Source organism: Solanum tuberosum, unplaced genomic scaffold (genome assembly GCF_000226075.1).
Source record: "Solanum tuberosum cultivar DM 1-3 516 R44 unplaced genomic scaffold, SolTub_3.0 scf00055, whole genome shotgun sequence".
In the NCBI taxonomy this organism is placed as follows: Eukaryota; Viridiplantae; Streptophyta; class Magnoliopsida; order Solanales; family Solanaceae; genus Solanum; species Solanum tuberosum.
Genome location: NW_006238981.1, coordinates 1,128,044 through 1,154,487, shown reverse-complemented (window position 1 = coordinate 1,154,487; position 26,444 = coordinate 1,128,044). Strand labels below are relative to the sequence as shown.

The 26,444-nt window shown below is 32.7% G+C and overlaps 2 protein-coding genes across 4 annotated transcripts; both read left to right on the top strand.

Annotated features, from left to right (window-relative positions):
- The first annotated feature begins 3,605 nt into the window (after positions 1–3,605).
- On the top strand, positions 3,606–7,482 carry LOC102588766 (serine/threonine-protein kinase AFC2). Of its 3 annotated transcripts, XM_006344427.2 has the most exons (11): positions 3,606–3,801; positions 4,697–4,889; positions 5,270–5,447; positions 5,548–5,596; positions 5,691–5,805; positions 6,021–6,112; positions 6,231–6,387; positions 6,467–6,531; positions 6,613–6,710; positions 6,825–6,927; positions 7,013–7,482. In XM_006344427.2, exons 1-11 carry the CDS (start codon positions 3,700–3,702, stop codon positions 7,157–7,159), a joined length of 1,299 nt encoding a protein of 432 aa, XP_006344489.1. In that variant the 5' UTR covers positions 3,606–3,699; the 3' UTR covers positions 7,160–7,482. The 3 variants fall into 3 exon arrangements, with proteins under 3 accessions (XP_006344489.1, XP_006344490.1, XP_015162881.1); XM_006344428.2 differs by lacking the exon at positions 4,697–4,889 and having other exon boundaries at positions 3,620–3,801; XM_015307395.1 differs by lacking the exon at positions 4,697–4,889 and having other exon boundaries at positions 3,687–3,801; positions 5,253–5,447.
- An 11,541-nt stretch (positions 7,483–19,023) lies between these two features.
- On the top strand, positions 19,024–26,220 carry LOC102588438 (quinolinate synthase, chloroplastic). Its single transcript, XM_006344426.2, has 7 exons — positions 19,024–20,047; positions 20,354–20,638; positions 21,453–21,671; positions 21,794–21,973; positions 22,224–22,727; positions 25,165–25,326; positions 25,516–26,220. Exons 1-7 carry the CDS (start codon positions 19,256–19,258, stop codon positions 25,594–25,596), a joined length of 2,223 nt encoding a protein of 740 aa, XP_006344488.1. The 5' UTR covers positions 19,024–19,255; the 3' UTR covers positions 25,597–26,220.
- Positions 26,221–26,444: the final 224 nt, after the last annotated feature.

The following is a 26,444-nucleotide window of genomic DNA, read 5'->3' as shown; positions in this document are numbered from 1 at the left end:
TATATATATATATATATATTGAGAAAAATACAAGTAATATTTTCATTCAGAAATAATAAAGTCCTGATATATACTTTCAGGATATAACAAAGTCCTAGTATGTATACATGTAGATTTTTCTTCTTTGCTACTTCTAAAGAGTTCTTATATTTAAAGAACTTAAGAAATGACTTTTCATAATAGTATTATTCTTTTATGAACAAATGATTTTTCATAATAGTCATGTTCTTTTATGAACATGTATGTATGTTCAATTTAGAATTTTTTACCAAACTAAGCTGTTATTTAAATCAATTCACCAAAATAATACGTTTTTTTTTACAAAACTAGTATAAACGTATTTCTGAGTAACGTTTTAGGATATTTTTATTTTAAAAAATTCAACGGACAAAAACTAACGGAACTGACGACGTTAAATGAATAAACATACTCTTGAGTAACGTTTTGCACGAGTACATTTATTGAGAATTCTATCACGGACCACTGATGAATCCAATCCTGCAAATGCAAATGGCCAATTGGTCTTGATGTCCTTTCTCCTAATTTTGAAAACGAAATCCCTACAAATCATGAAATCTCATCTCATACACATTCATGAAATCTCATACCATAAATCTCAACATAAAAGTCATCTCATACCATAAATATAGTTACATGAAATCAATAATCGCAATGAATTCTCCAATGAGTAATAAAACTTGTTGCTTTACAAAAGTCTCCATTTATATTTATGATAACTCTCTGTGACAACTCCAACTGCTCCAACATGCATGTTACGATAAATATTCTACAATAAAGAGAGGTAAGATGGCAATTGAACACAGAGTCCGGAGCTAAAGGCAACTTTTTTTCTTCAAAAAACAAAAGCGGCACATCAAAAAAAAATTTAACCAAAAGGGTAAAATTGCTCATGACGGAGCGATTTTCTTCTAACAAAAATCCTTTAAAAGAAATGAATAAAAAAAAAATTCTTTCTCTCTTTAAAATCACTGCTATAGCAGGGTTTTTATTAAACAAAAATTAAAAGTAAAAATCGCTCCTATAGCAGCAATTTCTTTTTAAGGAATTTTAAAATAAAAATAAAAATACATAAATCGCTGCCCTGGCAGCGATCTTATGAATTTTTATTTTAAAGAATAAAATAAAATTGCTATGGCATCGTTTTAATAAAAAAAAAAAACTGAAGTTGATTCGCTGCCATTCAAGTGATTTAAAAAGTAAGAAAATAATTTAGTATTTTGTAAATTCAAAATTAAAATAAATATGTAAGTACACTGCATTTATATCATAACTATATTATAACAAATAATGACCTATAGCAGCATTTAACTTCAAAAGAATTTATTTTTTTAATCAAAAGGCTGCCATTGTTTGTAACAAATCGCTGCTATAGCAGCAATTTTACTTTTAATTTTTTTTTTTTTTTATAAAAACGCGATTTTAAAGAAAAAAGTTTTTTTCTTTTAGAAAATCGCTGCTAAGGCAGCGATGTTTATTTAAACGGAACGGCGTCAATTTGTCAAAAAAAATTGCTCCGTCAGGAGCGATTTTACCCTTTTGATTAAATTTTTTTTTGATGTGTCGTTTTTGTTTTTTCAATGGAAAAAAAGGGTCATTTTGGCTCCGGACTCATTGAACACAACTGGTCACTTCATTTGCATTTGCAGGATTGGATTCAGTGGCCCGTGATTAGATTCTCAATAAATGTACTCGTGAGTAACGTTTTAGGTGTAAAACGTTACTCAGAGTACGTTTATTCATTTAAAGTCGTCAACTCCGTCAGTTTTTGTCCGTTGAATTTTTAAAATAAAAATACCCTAAAATGTTACTTAGAAATACATTTATCCTAGTTTCATAAAAAAAATTAAAAACATATTATTTTGGTGATTTGGTTTAAATAATGGCTTAGTTTGGTAAAAAAATCTTCAATTTAAGACCTCTATAAATTACAAAATGACTTTTCATAATAATTATCTTCTTTCATGAACAGATATGTATGTTTAATTTAAGACCTCTATCTATTAAGTACAAAAAATATCTAACAAAACGTACATACATAAATATATGTGTCTATATAATCATATTGGTCACTTGTTCTTCAATTGTTAGTTATGGCTGACAATCCAGAGGAGTACCGACCAGAGTGATTCTTAAATAGTAATATTGATGTCAAAGAAAAATCCTTACCGTATTTGTTTGTAACTTCTGTTTTGCTATCTAGGTACTATCTACTTGGGTCCTTACTCAAGAAGTTCCAACAAGGCAAAATCTTAGCGCCAAAATTAAAGAGTAAAGAATTAAAGATGATAAAGAGAGAAAAAAGATGGGGTCAAACAAAATGTCGGAGGAATTGATAATATTGCTCATCAACAAGTAATACGAGACATTTCAATTATTTTAAAAGAAAATATGTCTGAAAATAGTACAAAAATTCTCATAAACAATATCATCAAGGCAAATTAAAGACTTACAACGGAATTTCACCAATGGTATTTCTTGAAATGCCCTCTTATGTGATGAGAAAAAAAACCCTACTATCATTAGTGCTCTTGAAATGTTTTTAATTAAACTTTTATTCTATATTACATACTTAATACAATACTTTTTTCGTTTTAGTTTATTTGTAAATATTGCGCATTGATTATTGGATTTAAATAGTAGCACCAATATAATAAGCTTCTTTTTTCTTTCTTTTGGTGGCTTAAAATATTTTATAAGTTTTCGTTATAAAAAAAATATTAATTAGGGAAGAACCTTACCAAGGCTTGACATACCACAAATCCTCTCAAAAGAGAGGGGTGTCTTAGGGAAGGCCGGCACATATAGTGCATGGTTCTCGTCAGCTCGTGTGGTAAGGTATTGTGTTAACTCTTGCAACAAGTGCAATCCTCATTTTTTGTTGCCATTGTTGAGTTCAAAATCTTGAATGAACTGTCAATAATAAGTTGGAGAAGATGAGGATGACGTCAAGTCATCATGCCCCTTATATATGCCACGGGCAACATATGTTCTATGCCCGTAACAAAGACTCACAATCCTGCAAGGGTGAGCTAACCCCGAAGTCTTCATGTCGTGTTATCTAGGACCTCATTTCAAAAAATACGATTCATGGTGGCGTCTTTCCGAAGGTTCCTCTCTTTATCTGTCTCTATTTTATTATTTTTATCAAGGAAAAGAAGTTTCGTAGACATAACTTATTTATACAAACTTATGCCGATAGAGACTAAGTTCTCTAAATTTTTGTTGAACAAGACAACTTTTTTAAGGTTTGGCAAAAAAGTCATAAGATAAAGTTCGCAAGGCATAAGTTATGTTTTACTAGGAAGTAGGAACAATCCTTGCAAAAACTTGTCACTTTTTTATGGGCCAATGTTGGGCCTTTATATTGTAGAAGCAAAGAGAAGCCCGACAATGGGTCATTACATGGTTAAGGCCCACAGATCTAATCCAGCTTTAAAAAGTCCGAATACAACCCGATATTAGCTTGAATGTGATAAGGTCGCGAACGGACACGATCTCGACACTTGTTCGGTTTCGATTTGAGATTAACCGACTCTTCAAAATTTGTTAGGTCAATATTAGGTGGATACCCCTAGGGTTTGTTATTTCGCATCAATCTCTTCCGTCTTATCATTACTTTCTTCGCTATTATTCTCTCTCTCTAAAGCTTTCTCTCTCTAGATTTCTAAGCTTTCTGCCATGGAGACGGAGCGCGTGACCGGTTTTCCGTTGACGAATCTTGACCGACGGCCAAGAAAGAGGGCGCGTCTGGGCTGGGATGTTCTCCCTGAACCACCTAAGGTATTAGATCTATCCTCTAATTCATCGATCTTTTTATTCTATCTTTGTTGTTTTTTTCGCTTTGGTTTTGCTAGATCTGATCAAGATTAGGTTTATTTCGCGTCAGGTATGGGAAAGACTCAGTCTTGATGTGTTCTATGTTGTTTCTAGATTAGATCTATTGTTGTTCTTACATGATATGGTATTTTTTTTAGCTGGGTTTTTGTATTTCAGGGTTTGATTTTTGTTTCTTCAGCCGTGAGGGTAAAAATTACTTATATGTTAACGATTCTTTTCTTTTTTTTCCCTGATGACCGTTTTATAATCAGATCTGACATGAATTATCTGTTTTTGAGATTTTGTGATTATTATGATGTTTCAATTTAATTTGAATAGTTCTTTTCGACTAAAATATTATGTGAAAGGATATCATAATGTTAATTCAAATTTTCGAAAAAAAATCTCATGTGTATCTGATTTCTATGTTAAGAGGGTGGACTGTATTGATTCGCCTGATGAACTGTTGCACAATTGGCTAGAACTCTATCTTAACTTTTAGAGAAATAAACAAATGCAAGTTTTTCCAAACAATTTTTTTTGCTGTAGAGTTGTTACATAAAAAAATATTTCTTTGCAGACGATTGTGGTAGTATCTTTCATGAATTTTAGAAGTTGGGATATATTATATAAACTTGATCTAAGCCCTTATTGCGGCACTTTGTTTTCTGTATCTTGCTCCAACTATTGATTTATGGGTATTTGGTTACTGGTTGATTGTTTTTCCCAGTCCTTTATTATTAACATTGCTACTTTGTGTTATGTTTTGTGAATTCTATTTACTACTTTGAAGGCATCCAAAGGTAATAATAAAATTAGTTTTGTATTAAGATACCATGAATGGAATGCCTGTGTGTAGGCTCAGCTAGGATTGTTTTGTGGACAAGATGTTGGGAATGTGACAAGCTATGCATCTTCAAGGCAACTCACTGACCTTACTAGTGCTCCCTTTACTATTAAGGAAGTGGCTCAAAATGGTTCACCCCCTCGGAGAGAAGATGACAAGGATGGACATTTTGTGTTTGAGCTGGGAGAAAATTTAACATCACGCTGTAATCATCTTTACCATCACCAAAAAATTCTACTTATGTTTTGGTGCCTTGGTTACTATGCTGACCATCTGATTACTTCTGTTACACATAATAGTTTATGCACCCTAATATAATATAAAATGATTTAACATATTCACCTTTTCCTAAAATCCTACTGTACTAGCAATATAGTTGATATTATCATGTCTATCAGCTTTTAGATGTTTCCTATTTGTTCCTTTGATTTGATGGTCATCTATTTCGGTTTTATTTTGATTCATAACAAAAATGATTCTTTAAAATGAATAAAGAAGGAAGAGAGTATTGTGGAATGTGTACTGTGTATTTCCCTTATCTGCTCTATATCCCCCTAATGGTTTTTAGATTTTCCTGTAATGTAGATAAGATCCACAGTAAGATGGGTGAAGGTACTTTCGGTCAGGTCCTAGAATGCTGGGATCGTGAAAGGAAAGAAATGGTGGCTATAAAAATTGTTCGGGGTATGAAGAAGTATCGTGATGCAGCAATGATTGAGGTTGAAATGCTTCAACAGCTTGGTAAACATGACAATGGCAATCGGTGAGTAATTGCCTGTTAAATCTACTGTTATTGTAATCTGTGTACTCATTCGCGGGAATTTTGTTATTTGTCAAGTGTTGAACTGGTTTGTTCCTTGCAGTTGCGTACAAATATGGAACTGGTTTGACTATCGTAATCATATCTGTATTGTAAGTATATATGATTGATTTGGATGGGTTAATTTCCCCACCTTACAATCTTATGGGGATTAAAATTTTGGATGAACTTAAATGGTTTTAACAGGTCTTTGAGAAGCTTGGACCAAGCTTATATGATTTCCTTCGGAAAAACAATTACCGTTCATTTCCCATTGATCTTGTCCGTGAGATTGGAAGACAACTGTTGGATTGTGTAGCATGTGTGTAAAAAAAGCTTTGAGCACTTCTCTTTTCTTCAATCATGCATATATATTAGATGCAGATAGGCTTTGTGCTGAATATAAAATGTACCTCATGATCAGGACCGTATGCATTGTATTTATCATTACTTCATTTGAATAGTGTCATCATGCATACTTCATTTGAATAGTTATATACCGTCTTGTAATTGATTATGATCTGGCTTATCTTGTAGTTATGCATGATTTGCGCCTTATCCATACTGACCTGAAGCCTGAGAACATACTTCTCACCTCCCCAGAATATGTAAAGGTTCCTGACTACAAGGTAAGCTTATTTGATTGGTTATGCCCTTTTTTGTGTACTTCAATATGTGTTGAACGCAACCTTACTTCGTAATTTGTTCTTGATACTACTGCTCATGTTTGCCAATTATTTAATACAGGTGTCTTCTAGGTCACCAAAAGATGGTTCTTACTATAAAAGAATCCCAAAATCAAGTGCTATAAAGGTAATTGATTTTGGTAGCACTACATACGACCGTCAGAATCAGACATATGTTGTGTCAACTCGTCATTACCGTGCACCTGAAGTTATTCTAGGTAAGGAGTTCAAATATCTAGGTGTTTTCTCCATTATTCTTGCATCAACGAAGCATTCAATTCACCACATCTATTTCAGGTCTTGGATGGTCCTATCCTTGTGATATATGGAGTGTTGGCTGTATCCTTGTGGAACTTTGTTCGGTAAGCTCTGTTCAATCTGGATTAACCTTGGTTTCCTTCAATTATTTGTTGCCAACTGATTTGTCTTGCAACTTCATCTAGGGAGAAGCATTGTTTCAAACACACGAGAATTTAGAACACCTTGCTATGATGGAGAAAGTACTGGGCCCTCTGCCTCAGCACATGCTGAAAAGAGTGGAGTAAGTCAATAGATTTGTTGTCTACTTCAACAGCGGCTCGCTTGATTCAATTAGAGAGATGACTCTTTCGTTATTCTATGTAAATTGATGAATTACTTCCTACTCTAATCACAGCCGTCAAGCGGAGAAGTATGTTAGAAGAGGAAGGTTGGACTGGCCTGAGGGGGCAACTTCCCGGGATAGTATTAAAGCTGTGTTGAAGTTGGCCCGTCTTCAGGTACTTTTTCTAATCCTTTTTTTTTATGCAGTTTGGCTGAATGAATTTGCATGGTGTTTACTAATAATTGTGCTTTATATTGCAGAACATAATCATGCAGCATGTGGATCACTCTGCTGGTGATCTTATTAATCTTTTGCAAGGACTTCTTAGATATGATCCTTCAGAAAGATTAACTGCTCGGGAAGCCTTGCGGCATCCATTCTTCACTCGTGATCATCTTAGGAGATAGATTAAGTTTTTTGTCTTTTCTTTTTACTCGTGTGCACTCAATGCCATTGCCCCTCCAACCTTGAATGCCATTTGATGTGGTGGTGACCGGAAGCCAACTCTGTTGGCTCATTGTGGTGTTGGGTGAATTTGATGCTTGCCCCTGTGTAAATAAATCCAGAATACTGGTTTTTTCGGGGTATTCTTGTATTATTATATACTACTAGGTTAAGGCTGTTGTGGAAGTCCCACCATTGTGTGTATAAAGATGATATCTAACCCTCAATTACTAACAAACAAAAATTGAATTTAAGGATGGAGTTTGCTTTCGTACTTGAGTTGTGAGATTTGTGTCTTGGATTCTTGCAAGATATTTTTACTTCCTGTATTATCAAATTTGTGAAACATGTAATATTAGTTTCCTTCATAGGAGATTTTTAATTTAGTTTAACATTTAGTGAACTCTAATTTGGTGAGGAATTTTTTAATCGGAGACAGCCCAAGAGAAAATAATTATGTAACACATTCTGTAAAGAACCTTGGAAAGCTTAGTGCTAAAATTCTTCTTGCATTCTGTGACCGGTACCTGAACTATAAGCTGGAATATTTCAGAAAATATAAAAAAAATTAATCAGAAAAACCAAGTAAGAATTCTTTTATCTCAGCATTAACTAACACTTTCTGTCAAACGATCACACGATACGGCAGTTCATAAGTTTAAATTTCTATAAATCTAAAATATCTGGTTCTGTTTGATTATATTAAGAACAAATCCAAGAAAAAATAATCAAACAACAAATCATACATGTTTGATTTGTTTATATATGCTTCTACTCGCAAAATTATAGCTTATAGATCACAAAACATTTTCATTATAATACCAAAAAATTATTGCTCTACCGTATTAAAGAATACTCCCTCCATTTCAAATTAATTGAATTGTTGAGTTGTTTCACACCCTTTAAGAAAAGAAGATTAAGACATAAATTAGGTATAACTTTTCATTTTTACTCTTGTTAATTATTATCAAATTTATGATTAAAATAACTAAACATTAATTCCAATACTGACTAATGAAGGGTACAATTAGAAGAATATTCTAAAAGTAGTCTTGAAAACTGAATAACTAACTTAATTTGAAAAATGAAAAATGTCTCAACAATTCAATTAATTTGAAATGGAGGGAGTATTAAAGAATTATATGTTGATGAAGAATGATAAGTTCTTTTCAAATTAATGTTGATATTTAAAAAAATCATTTAAATTAATTTAATTTTGATTTTAATCAAAACTAGACAGAGTTTGTCCACGCATGTGCCTTCGCTTGCTCCCAATGTGTAATATTCCACCAATAATTTGCTCTGTCCTCCGCTATCATTTACTTCCCTTGTAATTTGTGAACTCTTTCGAATATTGGAAATTATGGGTGTGTTCGGCAGGAGGAAACTTTTTTTTTTTTTTTAATGTTTAGTAGATTAATATATCAAAAAAATATTTTATTTTACGAAAACAAATACATTTCTAGTTTAGGTAGGAAAAATAAGTTCCACCTTACAACATACTTCATGTTCTCCGCAAAGCTTCTATCTCCACCACCTGACCACCATATGCCCTTACCCCCAATCCTATTTTCCATCATATTTACTTATATAAGTTATATATTTACAATAATATTTTTTGCTTATGATATGAACACATGAAAAAAATACATAAAATTCACTTATTTTCTTAGTAAACATTTTTTATGAGAAATATTTTCCTACCATACCAAAACACACCATATATTATTATTTTTGAACTTTCATTGCTACTCAACACTTTTTGGTAACGCTTTGCCTTCACATTTTAGTCGGTAGTGTATATGCATATTTTCTAGGAATTTCATTATGTAGTTTTCCGTAGTTATTGCAAGATTTTTTTACGAATGAATTGGTATGAAGTCTACCGCGTGTCTCGCCTATGTTTTGAATCACTATATGACTTTTTTTTCGATCCCTTTCTTATCACAAGATATTAGCTAAAATCTATGGAATGACAAATCTACTGCTTGTATCCACTCGAGTGGCTGAAAAAATTTGGTCTGTAATTGTAGCAGGGTCCAAGTAGTACAGCCATAAAGGTCCATTTCAAAATTTGATCAAAGACACAAGTGCAACAAGCCAAAATAAAGCTACTTTAGAGAGTTGTAATAACATGCAACGTACTTCATTAATTTGTTTCAAATGTGTCCCCTTCTATTTTATTCTAGCTAGCCCCTCAGCTCCATATTGGGACACTTACTACACAACCAATGACAAGTCCACAATGAGACATTTCCGCCAAGATTGTAACATGTCAAAAATACTTTTCATGTACCCAAAATAAAAAACGAAAATCTTTTTTTTTCGAAAATTCTTCATTCCTGGGAAGAGGAAAGTGTATATCGACGTATCAACATGTTTTTTTTTCTTTTCCTGTGAATGAAGTCCATAATGATAATTAATCGTAACCTGAGGAACCTGTGCATGGTCCCCGTTGGAACCAATCATCTTCCTTTTCGGTATGCATAGTGGTTTCTTTGATCGGATACGCGTTAAACAGTGATAGAGTCATAATTTTCATCAAGGGGTTCAAAATATGAAGAGGTAAGACATACAAAGAGGCTGAGCTCAACATATACATATTTACACATAAAAAATATTTTTAATCATGAATAAATAAATTTTTTATTTTTATTGAAAGGATGCATTTGAACTCCTCAATCCTACCTGACTACGTTCCGTGTTCGGGCACCATCCTCCTCCAACAGCCCAACCCCTCGGGTCTATTGGGGTCACTCACTATGCAACTGGCAAAGATAATTAACCTTTCTATCTCAATTTCTCATGATGTCTATGTTGCTTTTTGTGCCTTTTTTTTCACGAGTGGAAGTAGATAAGTCGTGCAACAATCAACAAAGGTGGAAAAAGTGGATTTTTTTTAATATTCTATGGATATTTTTTTAAAAAAAACGAAAAACTTTTATTCTTCTTCTGTCTCAATCTATACATTACATTTTATTCTTTTTTTTAAATATATATCAAAAATAAAATATCTTATTTGTACACTTAAAAATAACTTAACCATTAAATTTACTATTTTATCCTTAATGTGAATGTCAAATATTAAATTCTACAAATTCTATTTATTAAATTTCGTGTTCAATTAAACCCGCGACATAAATAGAAACTTAGGGAATATGATGAGATCTTCATTATGAAAAAAAGAATTTAAACTTTCAGTCAAATCCTAAAAATCAGCCGCCTTATCATTATTTATTTTTTCTTTGACTTTTTAGGCCCATCAAGCACTCATCCTTTTCCCCGCATCTTCTTATTCTTCTTCTATTATTTCTTCAAAATTCCAAAAGTAAGGTCCAAATTTGTTAGCTTTTTTTTCTGTCATTTTTTTCCCTTTTGGAATACTCTCAAAAAAGATTAAAAGAGATGCCCTCAATTTGGTATAAAAAAATATATAATCTGAAAAAGTAAGTCACATTTTCGTGTTGAGTGTCAAAAAAATTTCAACGAAAATGTTTCCCACTAAATGAAGAAAAATAACTGAACTGCGAGTTTAGAAACTTTTGAATCAATAAAATTCAAATCATAAATATGTCTTTGTAATTATATATATCAATGTGTTAACTTATATTACTGTTCTAACTAAAACTCAGACAGTATTATCAATTCTTGAAAAAATTAATCAAAACAATTTCTAAAATTTTTGCTCAATGTTTTAAGGAATTTATTTTCAAAATATGAGTAAATCGTCGAAAAACAGAAAATGTTTCTATCAAACGAAAAATAATTTTATTTAAAATTAAAAAGAAACGTGACTTTTCTTAAAATGTTGAAAATTGGAGTACCACTCATAGCAAAAAGCAAACTTTAAGAGTAATAAATTATGCGGTGTGTGTTTATTTTCAGAATTTGAGAGTCCAAACGTACCTAAGTTCTCATAAAATTTTGCATAATTCTAATCATGCACAAGCTATTACAAGTCAACTTGAATTGAGTTATTATTATAATAACAAATCACGTTATTTTTTTTTGAACTTAGATGATTACTTAACAAAACTGAGGAAGAATAACAAAAAATATTAATACTGAGAAGTAATGATCATAGTTGATTATTATCACGTTCGACAAGAAACCACAAAATAGATACCAATACACCCAACTTTCTTAGCAATGCAGAATTTCAATTAAGCCAAATGTAAATAAAGAAGTAATGCACCATAATGAGTAATAAGACAGGAAATGGAAAAAAGCACTTTAACACAATTTAATAATACTATTAAAATGCTCATAAAATCAACAAAATTTATTTAAATTGATTAGATGAATTTTCAGATAAAATATTAATAATTGAATGACTAAAATTGAATCACTTTCTAACTAACCTATTAAAGTCTAAGTTAGAAATCTCATATTTAAACAATTAGGCGAACTATTTAAGGTTGAGTAAACTAAAATACTAAGGACCTATTTGGAAGGCCACAATGGAATTGGGAATTAGTGTAATTGGTGTAATTACTCTCTTTTATCCTGTTTGGTAGACCAAGTAATTACTTGGTAAGAGGGGAATTGGGTGTAATTGAAGGGGAGTAATTACACTCCTCAATTTTCAAGGGAGGGTAAGGAATTGAGTGCTAAATGGCCAGAAAAATGTGGCTAGAATTTGGCCAGAATAGTGAAAAAGACTGTTATAGTCTTTTTTCTCCAAAATAAAATTAACTTTTTGATATTTTCTAAATAGTATGAGCATTTATTATTATGATAAGATGAATTTTCTGGGTCCCATGCCTTATTCCTTCTTCAATTCTTTTTTTTTCGTCATTTTACTTCTCCTTCTTGACTTTTTTTTTTTTGGCTCTTCTTATAAAAAAAAACAAGAATATGGTGAAAATAAATAATTATATTTAAGAAATTAAATTGGTTAAATTCATCCTATGAAATGAAACAAAAAAAATAATATTTGCACAAAAAAAATCATAATTTATTTGATTTAATGTCAAATTCTCTATGTATATATAATTAATACATTAATTATTTTTTGTAATATGACTCAATTTTAAATACACTCTCTATATTTCAAAACTTAAACAATTTAACACTTTATGTACTATAAGAAATATACACTTACATCTCCAACTAAGTTTATCTATAACTAATTATATTAAAATATAATTATTAAATAATAAATTAGAACTATAAAAAAATCTTTTTGTGAAGTTATTCTTACAAAATTAATTAGGGTCGATACTTATAAGTAATACAAATTTTATGATTTCTATAATGTTTTGATGTTTATCATATATATAAAGTGTTTTAAGTTTTGCCTGACTTTATTGAAATATTTTCAAATTATACTTACAAAATTATTTAAATATGTATTTTAAATTTATTTAAACGCAAATTCATAAACTTACTTAGTTAGAACTCATATTAATAATAATAAATAAGTAATAGTTTACATATTATCAAGTCAACATAATATAAGGGTGCAAAACTATGAAATATTTGATATGATTGTTGTTAAATAGGATCGACACCGATGAACTATATGATTTTTGTAATATTTTGATATCCACCATCTCTAAAGTATTTCGAGTTTTGATTGTCGTTATTAATATAGTTTTAGATTATATTTTAAAATATTCAAATAAATAGCTTAAATTTATTTAAACATAATAATTAATAAAATTATATACTTAGACGTTATATTAATAACAAATATGAGTAATGATCTATAAGTTATCAATCTGACGTAATATAGTGCTAGTATAAGACTATAATTAACATTAACACGTTACTCTCGGGAAATCTCAGCAATATACAATATACTTAAGTAAATTAAATATAGATTCTAAAATTTACAATTAAATGATAATGATTAATACGGTTCTTCATTAATTAATTAACCGTTCATACATCGTGTGTGTTTTTCTTTTAGAAAAATAATAATATAATTTTGGGACTTAGATGTTTTAAATAACTATTAATAATAATGCATTTTTTGTAGTATTGAATTAAGAAAGTCATTTCTTATAATATAATTGTCTTAATATCAAGGTTGACTACTCTCTTTTTAATATAATACTAACATTGATATAGAATAATCAAATAAGGTTCAGAATATTTTTTACACTTCATTACTATACCACATTGTTTGTTTGATCTTCATAATAATAATATTGTGCAAATTATGTTGGATTATTATTAGGAGAAAAAGATTTGATATACTCCTTAATTTTGTGATATAGATATAATATATATTCCATAAAAAAAAAAGGTCACATATACTTTTACTTTTACATGTGCAAATTAAATAACTCATATATCCTCTTTTGACTAACGAAAGTTAAAATTTAGATTTTTAATTTATTTATTTTAGTTATTTAATCAAATAATATTCATATAGAAGTAAATCGGATAGTTTTTTCACGTGATTTTATTTTTGAGTTTCTTTAATTCAACGGTTAATTTGGGTCTTAATTATCTCCCTCATGAATATATTTGTTTATCATTATTTGAGTTTGTTGTTCCTATTTAATTTTTCGCTTTCATTCTTTAGTGTGGAAAACATGAGAAATAAAAAGAAATAGTGAACGAAATAAAATGATTTTTTTTTAAAAAAAGCAAATTAAAATTAATTTTTTTTGCGGTTATATTGAATTTTATTTTGTAGTTGTAAAAAAAGTTGATGCATTTATAATAGACTTTGCAATAAGATGAGTGAAAAATTAAATTTGATCATCAACATAGTAAATCAAAATTAGTCATTGAATTAAAGAAGATAAAAAAAAAGAAAAAAGAGAGAGACGAAAATTCATGTATGAAGAGGATCAAATATACCTCGAAATATTGCTAGAAGGGTTAAATATACCTTTTATATTGTTATTTTGTTAAAAAAATTTAATAAGTTTTTCACTTCCGTCAGCCAAAAGTGATCTTGGCTCTTCAAGCATACCTCAAAATATTGCGAGAAGGGTCAAACATACCTTGTATAATTTTTATTTTATCAAAAATTAATTTTGAATCAATTTTTTCACTTCCGTCAGCTAAAAAAGATTTTAGCTATATCAAAGTTATATATGTAACAATTGAAATAGATGTGAGCCACTTTCTTTTAACAAAAAATATATTATCTCTATATCACAAAGTTGAGAAATATAATTTATTATTATTATTAGTAGTAGTAGTATTATATAAATGGCCAGTATATATGACATTTTTTATTAATAATTTTACTTGTTAAGTTATTTTATGAATCTTGAATTTGAATTGAGTGTGAGATAGATTTATTGTAAATTTAATATTATTAGTGCTTATCTTGCCATTTAAATTTCAAATTTTATTTCTTAATTGTAAATTTCAAATTTGTGTTCTTCATAATTTATATTGGAAAAGTAGAGGGAAGAAAATAAATTATTAAGGCTATCATTTTATAGCCTTTTTAAAAGAAATTGAAATTAACATGTATTTATGGAAATTATGAGAATCCGGGAACAAGTCTATTCCCCATGTATTGGGAAACTTTTCATGTATTAAAAAATAATTAATAAATTTATATTTAAATAAGGGTAAGAATGTCAAAAAGTAAACCTGTTTATAGTGTGAATGTGCCATTCTGGCCATTATGGCCAAAATTTTCTGGCCAAAATAATTTTTTCTTTTTTAATGTTATATTTTTTAAAAATATATTTTTGTTTGGAATACCAAAAGACACTTCTTCCTTTTTTGTCTGGACATTTTCAGTTCTAACAACGGCACAACAACAAACCCTGTACTTCTTCTTTCAAGTAAGATTTATTTCTTGATTCATTTTACTTTCATATTTTGATGTCTAGATAGATTATGTATGAATTTGGTCTTTGTTTTTTCTCCTGTTAGTTCTTGAGATTAAAATAAATATGAGAATTATTATTTTTTTCTTTAATTTCTGATAATAATAATAAATTAGAAAATCGATTCTAACAATCAGTTATACATATTTCCTACAATGACAATCATCTAGTTATGTAATTTCAGGATCTGTTTGGTTTTAATAAATCATGGCTTTAAGCATGTTGGCTTGCTTATTTCTCTTCCTTGTCTTACTAGCTTATGACTTTGTGAAGTTCGCCTTAGTCGATATGCCTCTGCTCTTGCTTTCTTCCTATTTACATTCTTTGTATTTAAAGTTGTCTAGTTGATTGTTACAATGCATAAATATTATCACTGGTAGCAATAGTGAGTAGCAAAATAAAATATCAACTCCTAGCTAGCCCACCAACCAAACTTTAAATGGGTTAATAGTTCAGGTTAGCTATCATCGTTGCTCGCTTGGGCTTGAAACTGGTCTTGTACATCATTTCCTAGATGATGCGTCGAACCAAAATAATCTTTGATTCCTCTCTTGCCATACTTGATATAGGTGATTAGTCATAGTCATCCGGTAAATGTGAGCATGAGGTACATTACTCCTCGTGTTACTCTAAGAACAATCAAGTTCACCTTGTCAAATTAACATCATAGCCTGCTTTAGTGTTTTATATTTTCATTTATGTAGGATGACAACTAACCAAACACCTGTTGGAAAACCATACACCAAATGGAGTGAAGTTCAAGATGAACACTTCATTTACTTTATTGTTGAACAAGTTAAGTTGGAAAGAACGCAACCAGGAGGCTTAACCACCGAAGGATGGGATAGTGTAGAAAAAGAAATGAACAAGCTATATGGGGACAAATTAGATAAGACTAAAATGAAAAATAGGATGAGAACTTTGAAGAAGATATATGCTACTATGAAGTAAAATGTCACAACATAGTGAATTTGGGTGGAATGAAGAAATTCAAAAAGTTGATGTTGAAGATGATGTCTGGGAGCAATACCTTGCAGTGAGTTATATATATTGTTATTTTTTTTCCCAATATAGTTTAAATTTATGTTATTTATTTTTCTGATTAAAGACTATTGATAATATAATAGGCACACCCAAAAAATTCTACGTATAGGACGAAGACGTTGCCAGACTATAATACTTTGCCTTATTTTTTGGAGATACTATCGGTGATGATAGGAATGGGTGTGAAATTAATGATGTCGAAGATTTTCAAAGTGAATTCACCGATGATGATATATCTGCTGAAAAAGTTACCACACCTGCTCCTGAAGATACATAATTTGTTGACCCGGATGATGGATATTTTGTTCAGAACATGAACTTTACTAGTACTGAAGTAACCCAATCATCTAATCAAGAAAAGAGAGCAGGAAAAAGTCATTTAGATGAGCAACCAACTTTGGCATCACGTCCCAAGAGAATTAAGAATTCTATTGAAAATAGCTTGGCCAAATCTGTTGATAGATGGACAACAATAGCTGAAGAACAAATAAGGCTACAACATGAACCAAAAAACACTTCTGCTGAAAAATTAATGCCTTTGATATTGAAATTAGACTTCGATAATGAATGAACTATGCAAACTGTTGACCTGAGAAATGCTGGATTTTTTGCTGCTTGGCTCCAGAGCTTAGAAAAAAATGGGTTATGCGCAAACTTGATTTATATTGAGTAATGTCGTTTAAAAACATATTTTGTTGTTCAAATGATGTTTTGGGCTAGTTTCTTATTTACTTCTAGATTATCTATTCTAGAATTAAGCCTAAGATTTATCTTATGTTTTGTTGAAATTGTATATAGTATTATTATTTATCTCTTCTTTGTTTTCAAATTACGTTACATATTTGTTCCAAATTGCCATCATAAGAATATTCCGCTCTTTCTTATGCCATTATAGTTTTAAAATTAATTCATTTACTTGTCAAATAGGATGGCAAAGGAGTATCACGTCATGGTGTTTCTGGCAAAATGTGTATTTTTAATTAGTATCATTGCAAATTATTTTGGTGTTGGATAAAAAAAAGAGTGCATAAATCAATTTTAATTGGAGCGAAGTTTATTAAATATTTGATTGAAGGATATCCTCGTGGAGTTATCACCTACTATGTATGGATGTTGAATGTTTCTTGCAACTTGTAGATGAGATGAAAACAAGAGGTCTATTAACTGATTCAAGAATGGTTAGAGTTGAAGAACAACTGGCTATATTTTTATTGGGAAAAAGGACGATTTTACCCCCGAACTTTGATAAATGATACGTCTATGCCCTCCGTTATACTTTGCGTCCACATATGCCCCTGCCTTCCAATTATCGGTACACACATGCCCCTCTCACTAATGGACCTCTCGTTCTGTACACATGTCTTAATCCTAATCAACTACCCGTTTGACCATTCTTTTAACCCATAAACCCACAACCCTCCCCATAAACCCAATAACCCACCTATTTTTTCTCTTAAACTGTCGAATGCACCACCACCGGAGGCAAATCTCAGTCCACCTTCCTCTTCCTTCTTTTTGGTCCACTGATCCAAATCGGAATCACTACCGTTTGACCCAAAACTCCCTCTCCTATCAAATCTTCGACCAGAAGAGGGTACACAAGTTTTATTCGCTGCCCAATTATCAGATTCATCAGCTTTAGACTGGAATCGGAGAAAAATCCTCTTCTTTCACCTCTTTCCCCCCTTCTTTCAAAACCATTACCAGTCGATGTTTTCTTAGCTGCACCCCAATCATCAGTCTTGTCGTGTCACTCCTCGAACCTACACCCTGGACGTGACTGGCACTCGAAGACCATTGCTGGCCTCAAGCGAATCCTTGGCCTGACTTACTTAACTCAGCGGAAGACAAAATTCATATCTATAATGATAAATGAACTTAACTGAACTGAATAACAAAATAATTGAGAATGTTTTAAAGATTAAACATTCAACTTGGCCAAAAGTGGCAACCCAAGTCTTAACAATAAGAAAAGATAATGAAAAGACTCGAAGGACTAACATTTGACTGTCTATGAAGCCTCTAATAACAACTGAGATTGATGTTGGGACAGACCCCACAACATCATAATGAACTAACTAGAAAGTAATAAAAAGGAGTCATCTGGAATGCAAAGAGGCTCACCAACAGACTCTGAACTGCTCACTAGATCAACGATACGCCGGATGCCGATCCTAGTTACCTGTGTCTGCATCATAATAAGATGCAGGCCAACTGGCATCAATACATTGAATGTATGAGTATGCGAGTTGGAATGCTAACAAACATAGGCTTGAAAGGGAATCTGAAAGAAACACTTACCTTGGCTCTTCTCAACTCATGAATACTTACTGAACTCATTTCAATATAAAACAGTTTAAACAAGTGCAATATAAAGAAAAGTTGTTTAAAAAAACATGATATCAACTTTGTGTATGTACAAGGATACAACATAACTCTGAAATGTATGTAAAAAATACAATAAACTGATGTATATAAAAATACAATAACTTTTGTGGGAGTTTCTCTAACCGTACAACCATCACATAAGAGCTATAAGTGATGATACAACGATCTACCTCACGCTGCCAGCGCATCCCTATACCCGGCCAAATGTATAGAACCTGAACTGCCTAATGGATCCACTAGTCTATTCTTGGCATGATAAGTTTCATTATTTTGTTTGTCATTGTGGCCAGAAGAAAACTTTGTATTCATTAATTAACTAAGTAGTAATATTATTTATTTTAAAATTTAACTGTGTAATTACATTCGTTCAACCAAACAGGACAAATGAAATTATATTGTAATTACACTGTGACAATCAAACAGATCAATATAATTATTAGACTGTATAATTATTAGGCTGATAATTACTATCTTAGTAATTACATCAATTTCAATTACCAAGTGATTTTCCAAATCGACCCTAAACACATATTTGCGCTTACAATTTTCGCGGGTGATAAAGGTGGGTATATTATTTTTGTTTCCGCCACCATCACTATTTATTCCAAGGCCCTCCTTCTCCTCCTCCTCCCGTTTCCTCTCTGTTTCTCTCTCTCTTCTGCACATACAAAATCCATTTGTCTACCACCATTTTCCGCACTTCGAGAACAACCTTCTTCACCAGCAAAACCCCTCTTTTTCATAATTTTTTCTTCTTTCTAACTTTTTTTTTCTTCTAATCTCTGTTCACTCAAGAATTCCAGTAAACACAGTTCTGTAATGGATGCCGCAAATTTAGCCATGAAATCTTCTTCTTCTTCCTTCTTTTCGAAAACCCCATGTCTATTTTCTAGTCCTAAACCCATTTCAAGAGGACCCTCCTCTGTTTATACACTGCCCTCGACTTTTAGACCCCTTGTGAAATGCATACAAGCTCCGTTCTTACCATCCCCATTAAACCCTGATTCCAAAAAGCCCTTAAATTCACCCTTTACCTGTTCAGCTGTTACTTCTTTTCCTTCCCAATCTCATCCCAATGCGCATTCGGATGCTGCTTCTTCTTCTTCTGCCAAGCTTAAACTTCTGATTTCGGAATTCCAGTCCCTAGTTGAACCAATCGATCGCGTGAAGCGTCTAATGCACTACGCCTCACTGCTCCCTTCTATGGATGGGTCCGTTAAGACCACGGAGAATCGCGTGCCGGGTTGTACTGCGCAGGTATGGCTGCATGTGAGTTTAGATGAGGAAGGCAAGATGAGAGTTTTGGTGGACAGTGATTCGGAGCTAACTAAAGGGTTTTGCGCCTGTTTGGTTTGGCTGCTTGATGGGGCTGTCCCAGATGAGGTGCTGGCGTTGAAAACAGAGGATTTGAATGCTCTGAATGCTGTGGGGTTGAACAGGAAAGGATCTGCATCTAGGGTGAATACATGGCATAATGTGTTGGTCAGCATGCAGAAAAGAACAAGGGCTGTGGTGGCGGAGCGCGATGGAAAGCCGCGCAGCGAGCTGTTCCCATCTCTGGTAGTGACTGCTGATGGTATCCAACCCAAAGGGAGCTATGCTGAAGCCCAGGTGCTCTTTCTGTTCACTCAATTATTCATGATTAGCAGTTGAGTTTTAGAAATTGCCGATGCCAAATCAAAAAAAAAAAACAGGAACTTTGGCCTTCAAACTTTAGTATCTCATACCTTTATTGTGAACTAGGAAATACTTGTTCATCATTTGTTTTGTGTCCTAGATTATTGTGTTTCGTTTGTTATAAAAGTAAATTTAGTGAGGCACCATACATATTCTAGACCTTGATGCTGTTCTTTAGAATTAGGGACCTTGAACTTCCTGACCTTTAAAGTTCTAAGTTGATTTCTATTGTAATTGCAGGCGAGGTTCTTGTTTCCTGATGAATCAAGGGTCCAAGAACTCGTCAATGCGCTAAAAGAGAAGAAAATTGGAGTTGTTGCTCATTTTTACATGGATCCTGAAGTGCAAGGTGTTCTAACTGCAGCACAGAAGTTTTGGCCCCATATACATATATCTGATTCTTTGGTCATGGCAGATTCAGCTGTCAATATGGCAAAATCTGGATGTCAATTTATAACTGTATTAGGTGTAGATTTCATGTCAGAGAACGTGCGAGCTATTCTTGATCAAGCTGGATTTCCAGAGGTAAACACATCCCCTGTTTTCTGTTCTATAATATCATGAGCTCTATTTACTTGGTCAACCAGTTGTGACTACCATTGTAAATGATTTCTTCGTACTAGATCAGAACGGCTGTGACATGATGTGCAAATTTTTAAAAGAAAAGCCCATGTTTTTCAGTAAAAATAGACCTCATGAAAAAAGCAGCAGAGAGCAGTTTCTCCTACTAATAAATACACGATGAATTGTCATGTTAAGTGCTCTTTTTACTGCTTAATTGGATTACTACTTTGAAATTTGCCCATCTGTATCTCTTCCTGCTTAAAAAAAACCCCTATGTTGTTGATCTTCTTTGATCCAAAATCCCTTCAAAGTCCATAGGCTAGCTTGTTCAACTTGGCCTAAGGTATACTTGTTAATAGGTACTAAAATCTTTTTGTGGTATACAGGTCCAGTTTTCTGCGATAAAAATGGAATCTTTTCTCTGTACGCCACCAATTTCATTGCTCATATGATATATCTTCAAGAATAGATGGGTAGACTATGAAAAAGAATTCAGACACTACTGAACCCACTTTTGCTTAAACAAATAGCATTTCACTTCCTCGGTGTGTGTGGGATGTAGGGGGTAAGATTTGGATTAATGAATATTATCCAACTGAATCAGTAATTTGAATCTTCCAAGCCTTTGGGATTTACCATGTTATTTTGGGATTATCTTCTTTTTCTAATACTGATAGTTTCTGCCATAACATGGAATATATCTATTACAGAATTTGATGATATCTTGTATGTGCTCTCAAGTATCTTCTGCATAGATTAATGCTTCTTTGTGTAGGTTGGAGTTTATCGGATGTCGGATGAACACATTGGTTGCTCTTTGGCTGAAGCTGCATCCAGTCCATCATACATGGATTATCTTACAACAGCTTCAGTTTCTTCTCCATCTCTGCATGTTGTCTACATAAATACCTCTCTGGAGACAAAAGCATATTCCCATGAGCTTGTTCCAACCATAACATGTACTTCCTCTAATGTTGTGCAAACTATTCTACAGGTCGGTTGAATTGCTTCCATTGTTTGTCTTGTTTCAAATTCTTCAAAATATTTTTGTCTTTTCAATGATAAATGTCAGCATATTTTCTTTAACTAATGAAGCTGCATCTAACATCTATCCAGGCATTTGCTGAAGTACCTGACTTGAAGGTGTGGTATGGTCCTGATACCTACATGGGCTCAAACATTATGGAATTGTTCAGTCAGATGTCCGTGATGACTGATGAAGAAATTTCTGAGATTCATCCTTTACACAACAGAATGTCCATTAAATCCTTGCTTCCTCGACTGCATTATTTTCAGGTAATTCAAGTTCTTTTACACTTAGGCAAATGAATTAGGTGTTAAATGGCCATTCTTCACTGTAATTTAAGTTGAAGCATTTGTTGAGTGTAAACTTTGAGGAAAAGATTTATCTCCTGGAAACTTTTATTTGAGAACATCAATAATGCTTTGATTTACTGTCTGATATTGTGCAAATATGCTATTCAGCATCGTCGTTTTAGTTAATGAATAACCTATTGTTGCTTCTGTTGCTTTTTCCCTCCTCCAGGATGGGACATGCATTGTTCATCACCTCTTTGGTCATGAAGTTGTGGGGAAGATAAATGAAATGTATTCTGATGCATTCCTTACTGCACACTTTGAAGTTCCTGGTGAAATGTTTTCTCTAGCAATGGAAGCTAAGAAAAGGGGCATGGGAGTAGTAGGTTCTACCCAAAACATACTAGATTTTATCAAACAAAGGGTACAAGAGGCCTTGGATAGAAATGTAGATGACCATCTTCAATTTGTTTTAGGAACAGAATCAGGAATGATTACTTCAATAGTTGCTACAGTCCGTAAATTACTCTGTTCTGCTGACCCCTCTTCCGGAGGAGCAAAAGTTAGTGTTGAGATTGTCTTTCCTGTCTCATCAGAATCAGTGACAAGAACATCTTTGGACCAAACGTTTGGTGAAATGAGGGATTCCTTGAAGGTCAATGTTATACCTGGAGTTGCAAGTGGAGAGGGGTGTTCTCTTCACGGTGGATGTGCCTCTTGTCCATATATGAAGGTTAGCATTGATTTTCTGTCATCCATTGCTTGCTTCTTCTTAAAAGTACTTACAATTGTCACATTTCATAGCTGTTATTATTTGCTATTGCCAAAAAAGATGACCAAAAATCAGTCATTCTTTGTTTTCTTCAGTATCACTCTTATTCCTAATGCATATTAGAGAAGATCATTTCCTTCGTACTATTATTAGAGAATTCTGTCAACAGTTTTTATATGCCACGGTGCCTTTATATGTATGGGGTGCATTATAGGGATCCATATTAGATTTGACTATGAAAAGATGTTCAGAGGAGATTGCGAAGGCAGAGAATATTGGTCAAGAAATGTTCTCTAAATGGTTCAACGCATTCCTTCACATTTTTCTGTTATTCATTGTGCAGTAATATTCCTTGCAGTTTAGGAATCCTAGTGCCACTCCTGATTTCCAAAAGCTATCTTTTATTGCTTTCAGCTAAATTCTTGAATCTCCTAATAGTTTGGAACTTTGAGCTTCAGATCCGATGGCTCGGATATTTGAGAAATGGAGTCCCAAATTTGGCAACTTTAGGTTGGACATAGAACCTTTCCTGCAATGAAGCTGTCCAGATTCCATTTAGTAATATACACAATTTAAGACCATGTGGGAGGGACTCACTTAGAGAAGCACATTGTGTACAAGCACACACATTTATATACATGTATCTTTATACATATCATAATGAAAATTCGCAATACCATGCATAACGGAACAACTTCTAACTCAGCTATATGTACATAAAAAAATATAAAATCATGTTAAAGCTATTAAGCTTAAGTGAGTGTAAAAAGCAATTAAGGGTGACTTTTCATAGCAATCATAGATTGATAACATGCAACAGATGATAAATGACATGTTACCGCAAGTAAAACTGTAAAACTACCCTACACTACACGGACAATATAAATTTTCGTGATTGCTAGGGGACTGATGGTAAAATTTCAGGTGGGGAATTAAAAAAACAAATGAAGGGGTATATAGCGAATCAGTGCTCACACTACAGCATTTTGAACTCTTGAAGATTGATTTATTTTTCACTGTCTTAGACTTGAATATTGATTTATCTTTTCACTGTCTTAGACTTGAAATATCTTATTAGCTCCAGGGACATACTTTTGCTTTTGTTTGTAAATATTTTTGCTGTACTTTCTTGGTGCTTTTTAATCAATACAATTACAGATTCTTAAAAAAATTATCTTTTTTTGTGTCTTGGTAATTTCATTTTTTCCTTGTTTCAAATAGTCTTGGAGTCTGACAAATGAGTTTCAGCTGGGATTAGGACCGTTAACAGTCTTGTTCAATGCGTAGTAGGTGCTAAAGTTTTGTATTAAGAAGTATTTTAGCATAATGATAAATTGTTTTTCCTTGAACTTCCCTGTTTAAAACTAATTATTAAAAGCTGTTTACTCGTTATTGCTTCCCCTTGTTACCATCGTTGCCATGAAACAGGCATGTCATATACCTGCTAGTGTAAAGCATAAACAAACAGTAAAGGGAGGAATATTCTCCGTGACCCAGGTAGTATCAAGCATGTCATTGAAAGAAACTTAAAGGGAAATACACATAAGATGGGTAACAGACTAATAGTTGGGAAAACAAGATACAATTGGCGTAACTGTTGAGAAATAATATGATTTCACATTTATTTATTTTTTCTCCTTAGGTTGGGGGTGGGGTGGGGGGCGCACGAGTGAATTGTCAGGGCCCGAAGTGACGTTAAGGGCTTCATGCGATATTGTGCAGATGATTTAGATGTCTTGATTCAATGAGTATAGAATGAGGACTCGCTTGATATTTGGAATTAAGGTAGACTGATGAACAGTTTGAACCCTTTTGATGAAGCAAGATGCACAGTCAAGAAACTATCAGACATGGCTTTCTTCAAAATGCTTGTTATTTAAGATGGTGGTGATATTTTATTAAGTTCTGTTTTTCCTTCTCACTTTAATGATAAAAGTAGCTCTTCCACTGTGAAATAAGCTTTCCTAATATGCATTGTCTTGGCAAGGAGCACACTCCTGTTAAGATATTAAATCCGATATGATTACCTTTGTAAACAGAAGATCTTAAATCCCATATGAATGATCATTCAAAGCATTCTCATTGGACTCTCAGTGAGATTGAGTATAGTCTAGCCTCTTCCTGATCTTTCAACATTTTAACTCCCCTTCCAATCTTTTTATATGTGGTTGCCCCAAACTAGGTACCTTCAAATGTTGCATTGTCATCATAGAATGACCTATTGCTACATGTTATATTTTTTCAAATCTTGCATTGTTGACGTAGAATTACTTGTTGCAGCATGTTAAACTTCAACTTAGTTAAGTGCAGTTATTTAGTGGGTGTCTTCCTGAACCAAATATAAGTTTTTTCTTTTCTAAAGATGAAATCTGATTTGATTACATCCTTTTCCTGTCAGATGAACTCTCTTAGCTCGTTGCTAAGAGTTTGCCACAGCTTGCCCCATAACAAAGCTGAACTTTCAGCTTATGAGGCAGGACGTTTCAGTTTGCTAACCCCGAAAGGAAAACAAATTGCGGATATTGGTTGTGAGCCAATTCTGCACATGAGACATTTTCAGGTTTGTTTCCTCATCTTTATTATCAAAATGAATTTATCCAGGTAACATGACAATGCCTCGTGTACTTTGCTTGGAGCAAATGAAGAGATGTTATAATTGATCCTGCAGTAGTCCATTTTGAGTTGCACACGAAAAGAGCTAGTTAGTTGGATATAGAATTAAATGTTCTCTTGAACTCCCCTTTTGCAGGCTACAAAAAGATTACCAGAGCAGCTCATCAATCAAATACTTCAACCTTGTGATAATGGACAATCCAGCTCGCATAATTAAAAGAAAAGCTGGACCAACAGTGGTATTTAGACAGATGGAAGTTACTTCCCTTAATTAGATATACTAGGCAAGGCCTGAAGGAACATTATGCCTGCCACATTTTTTCTGCTCGGTACATGGATCATACAGCGATTTTGTGCTGTGTGCATGCCTTGATTATTCTGGTTCTTACTTTTTATTATTATTTTCACCTGATTTAGCGTGATAATAGATTTATAGATAGAGGAAAATAATGATTGGCTTTTGTTTGAGCTGTACCCCTTACAAAATTTTGTTGGCATTGAAAGTGTAGTTTCTGTTGTCATGATGCTACAAAAATGGTTTTGGTGGTCCTGAAGCTGAAGTCAGATGGCTGGTGTCTTTGCCTTAAGAGGGAAGTTAGAAAGATATTTTGTATTGAAAAACAATGAGCAACAAAAGTGATAACATCTTCTCCGGGTGATGCCGGTAGTTTTCATATGCTTTTTGTTGGCTATGATTGTAATTGACAGTATTATAGGAACTGTCTGATTCAGAGAAGAGATTGTTATTAATAGTATTTCAACATGAAGGTGATTGTCAATTAATCATTAGCAGACATTGTAATGGTACAAGTATGTTGGTTTGAAGATGGAGGTTGAAGTACCAATTGACTAGTTACACTAGCAATATCATTTACTACATTTCAGATGTCTGACTCCTGTGAATTTCTGACCAAGTGACCCAGAAGTTAAGTCAAAAGATGATCCAAGGCCATATAATGAGACCAACTTTTCCTCCCACAACACAAATAGTACTAGGACTAGTAAGTTGGGATTATTAATGCTGACGTTATTTCATATCGAATGTTTGATTTATTCTATTAAAAA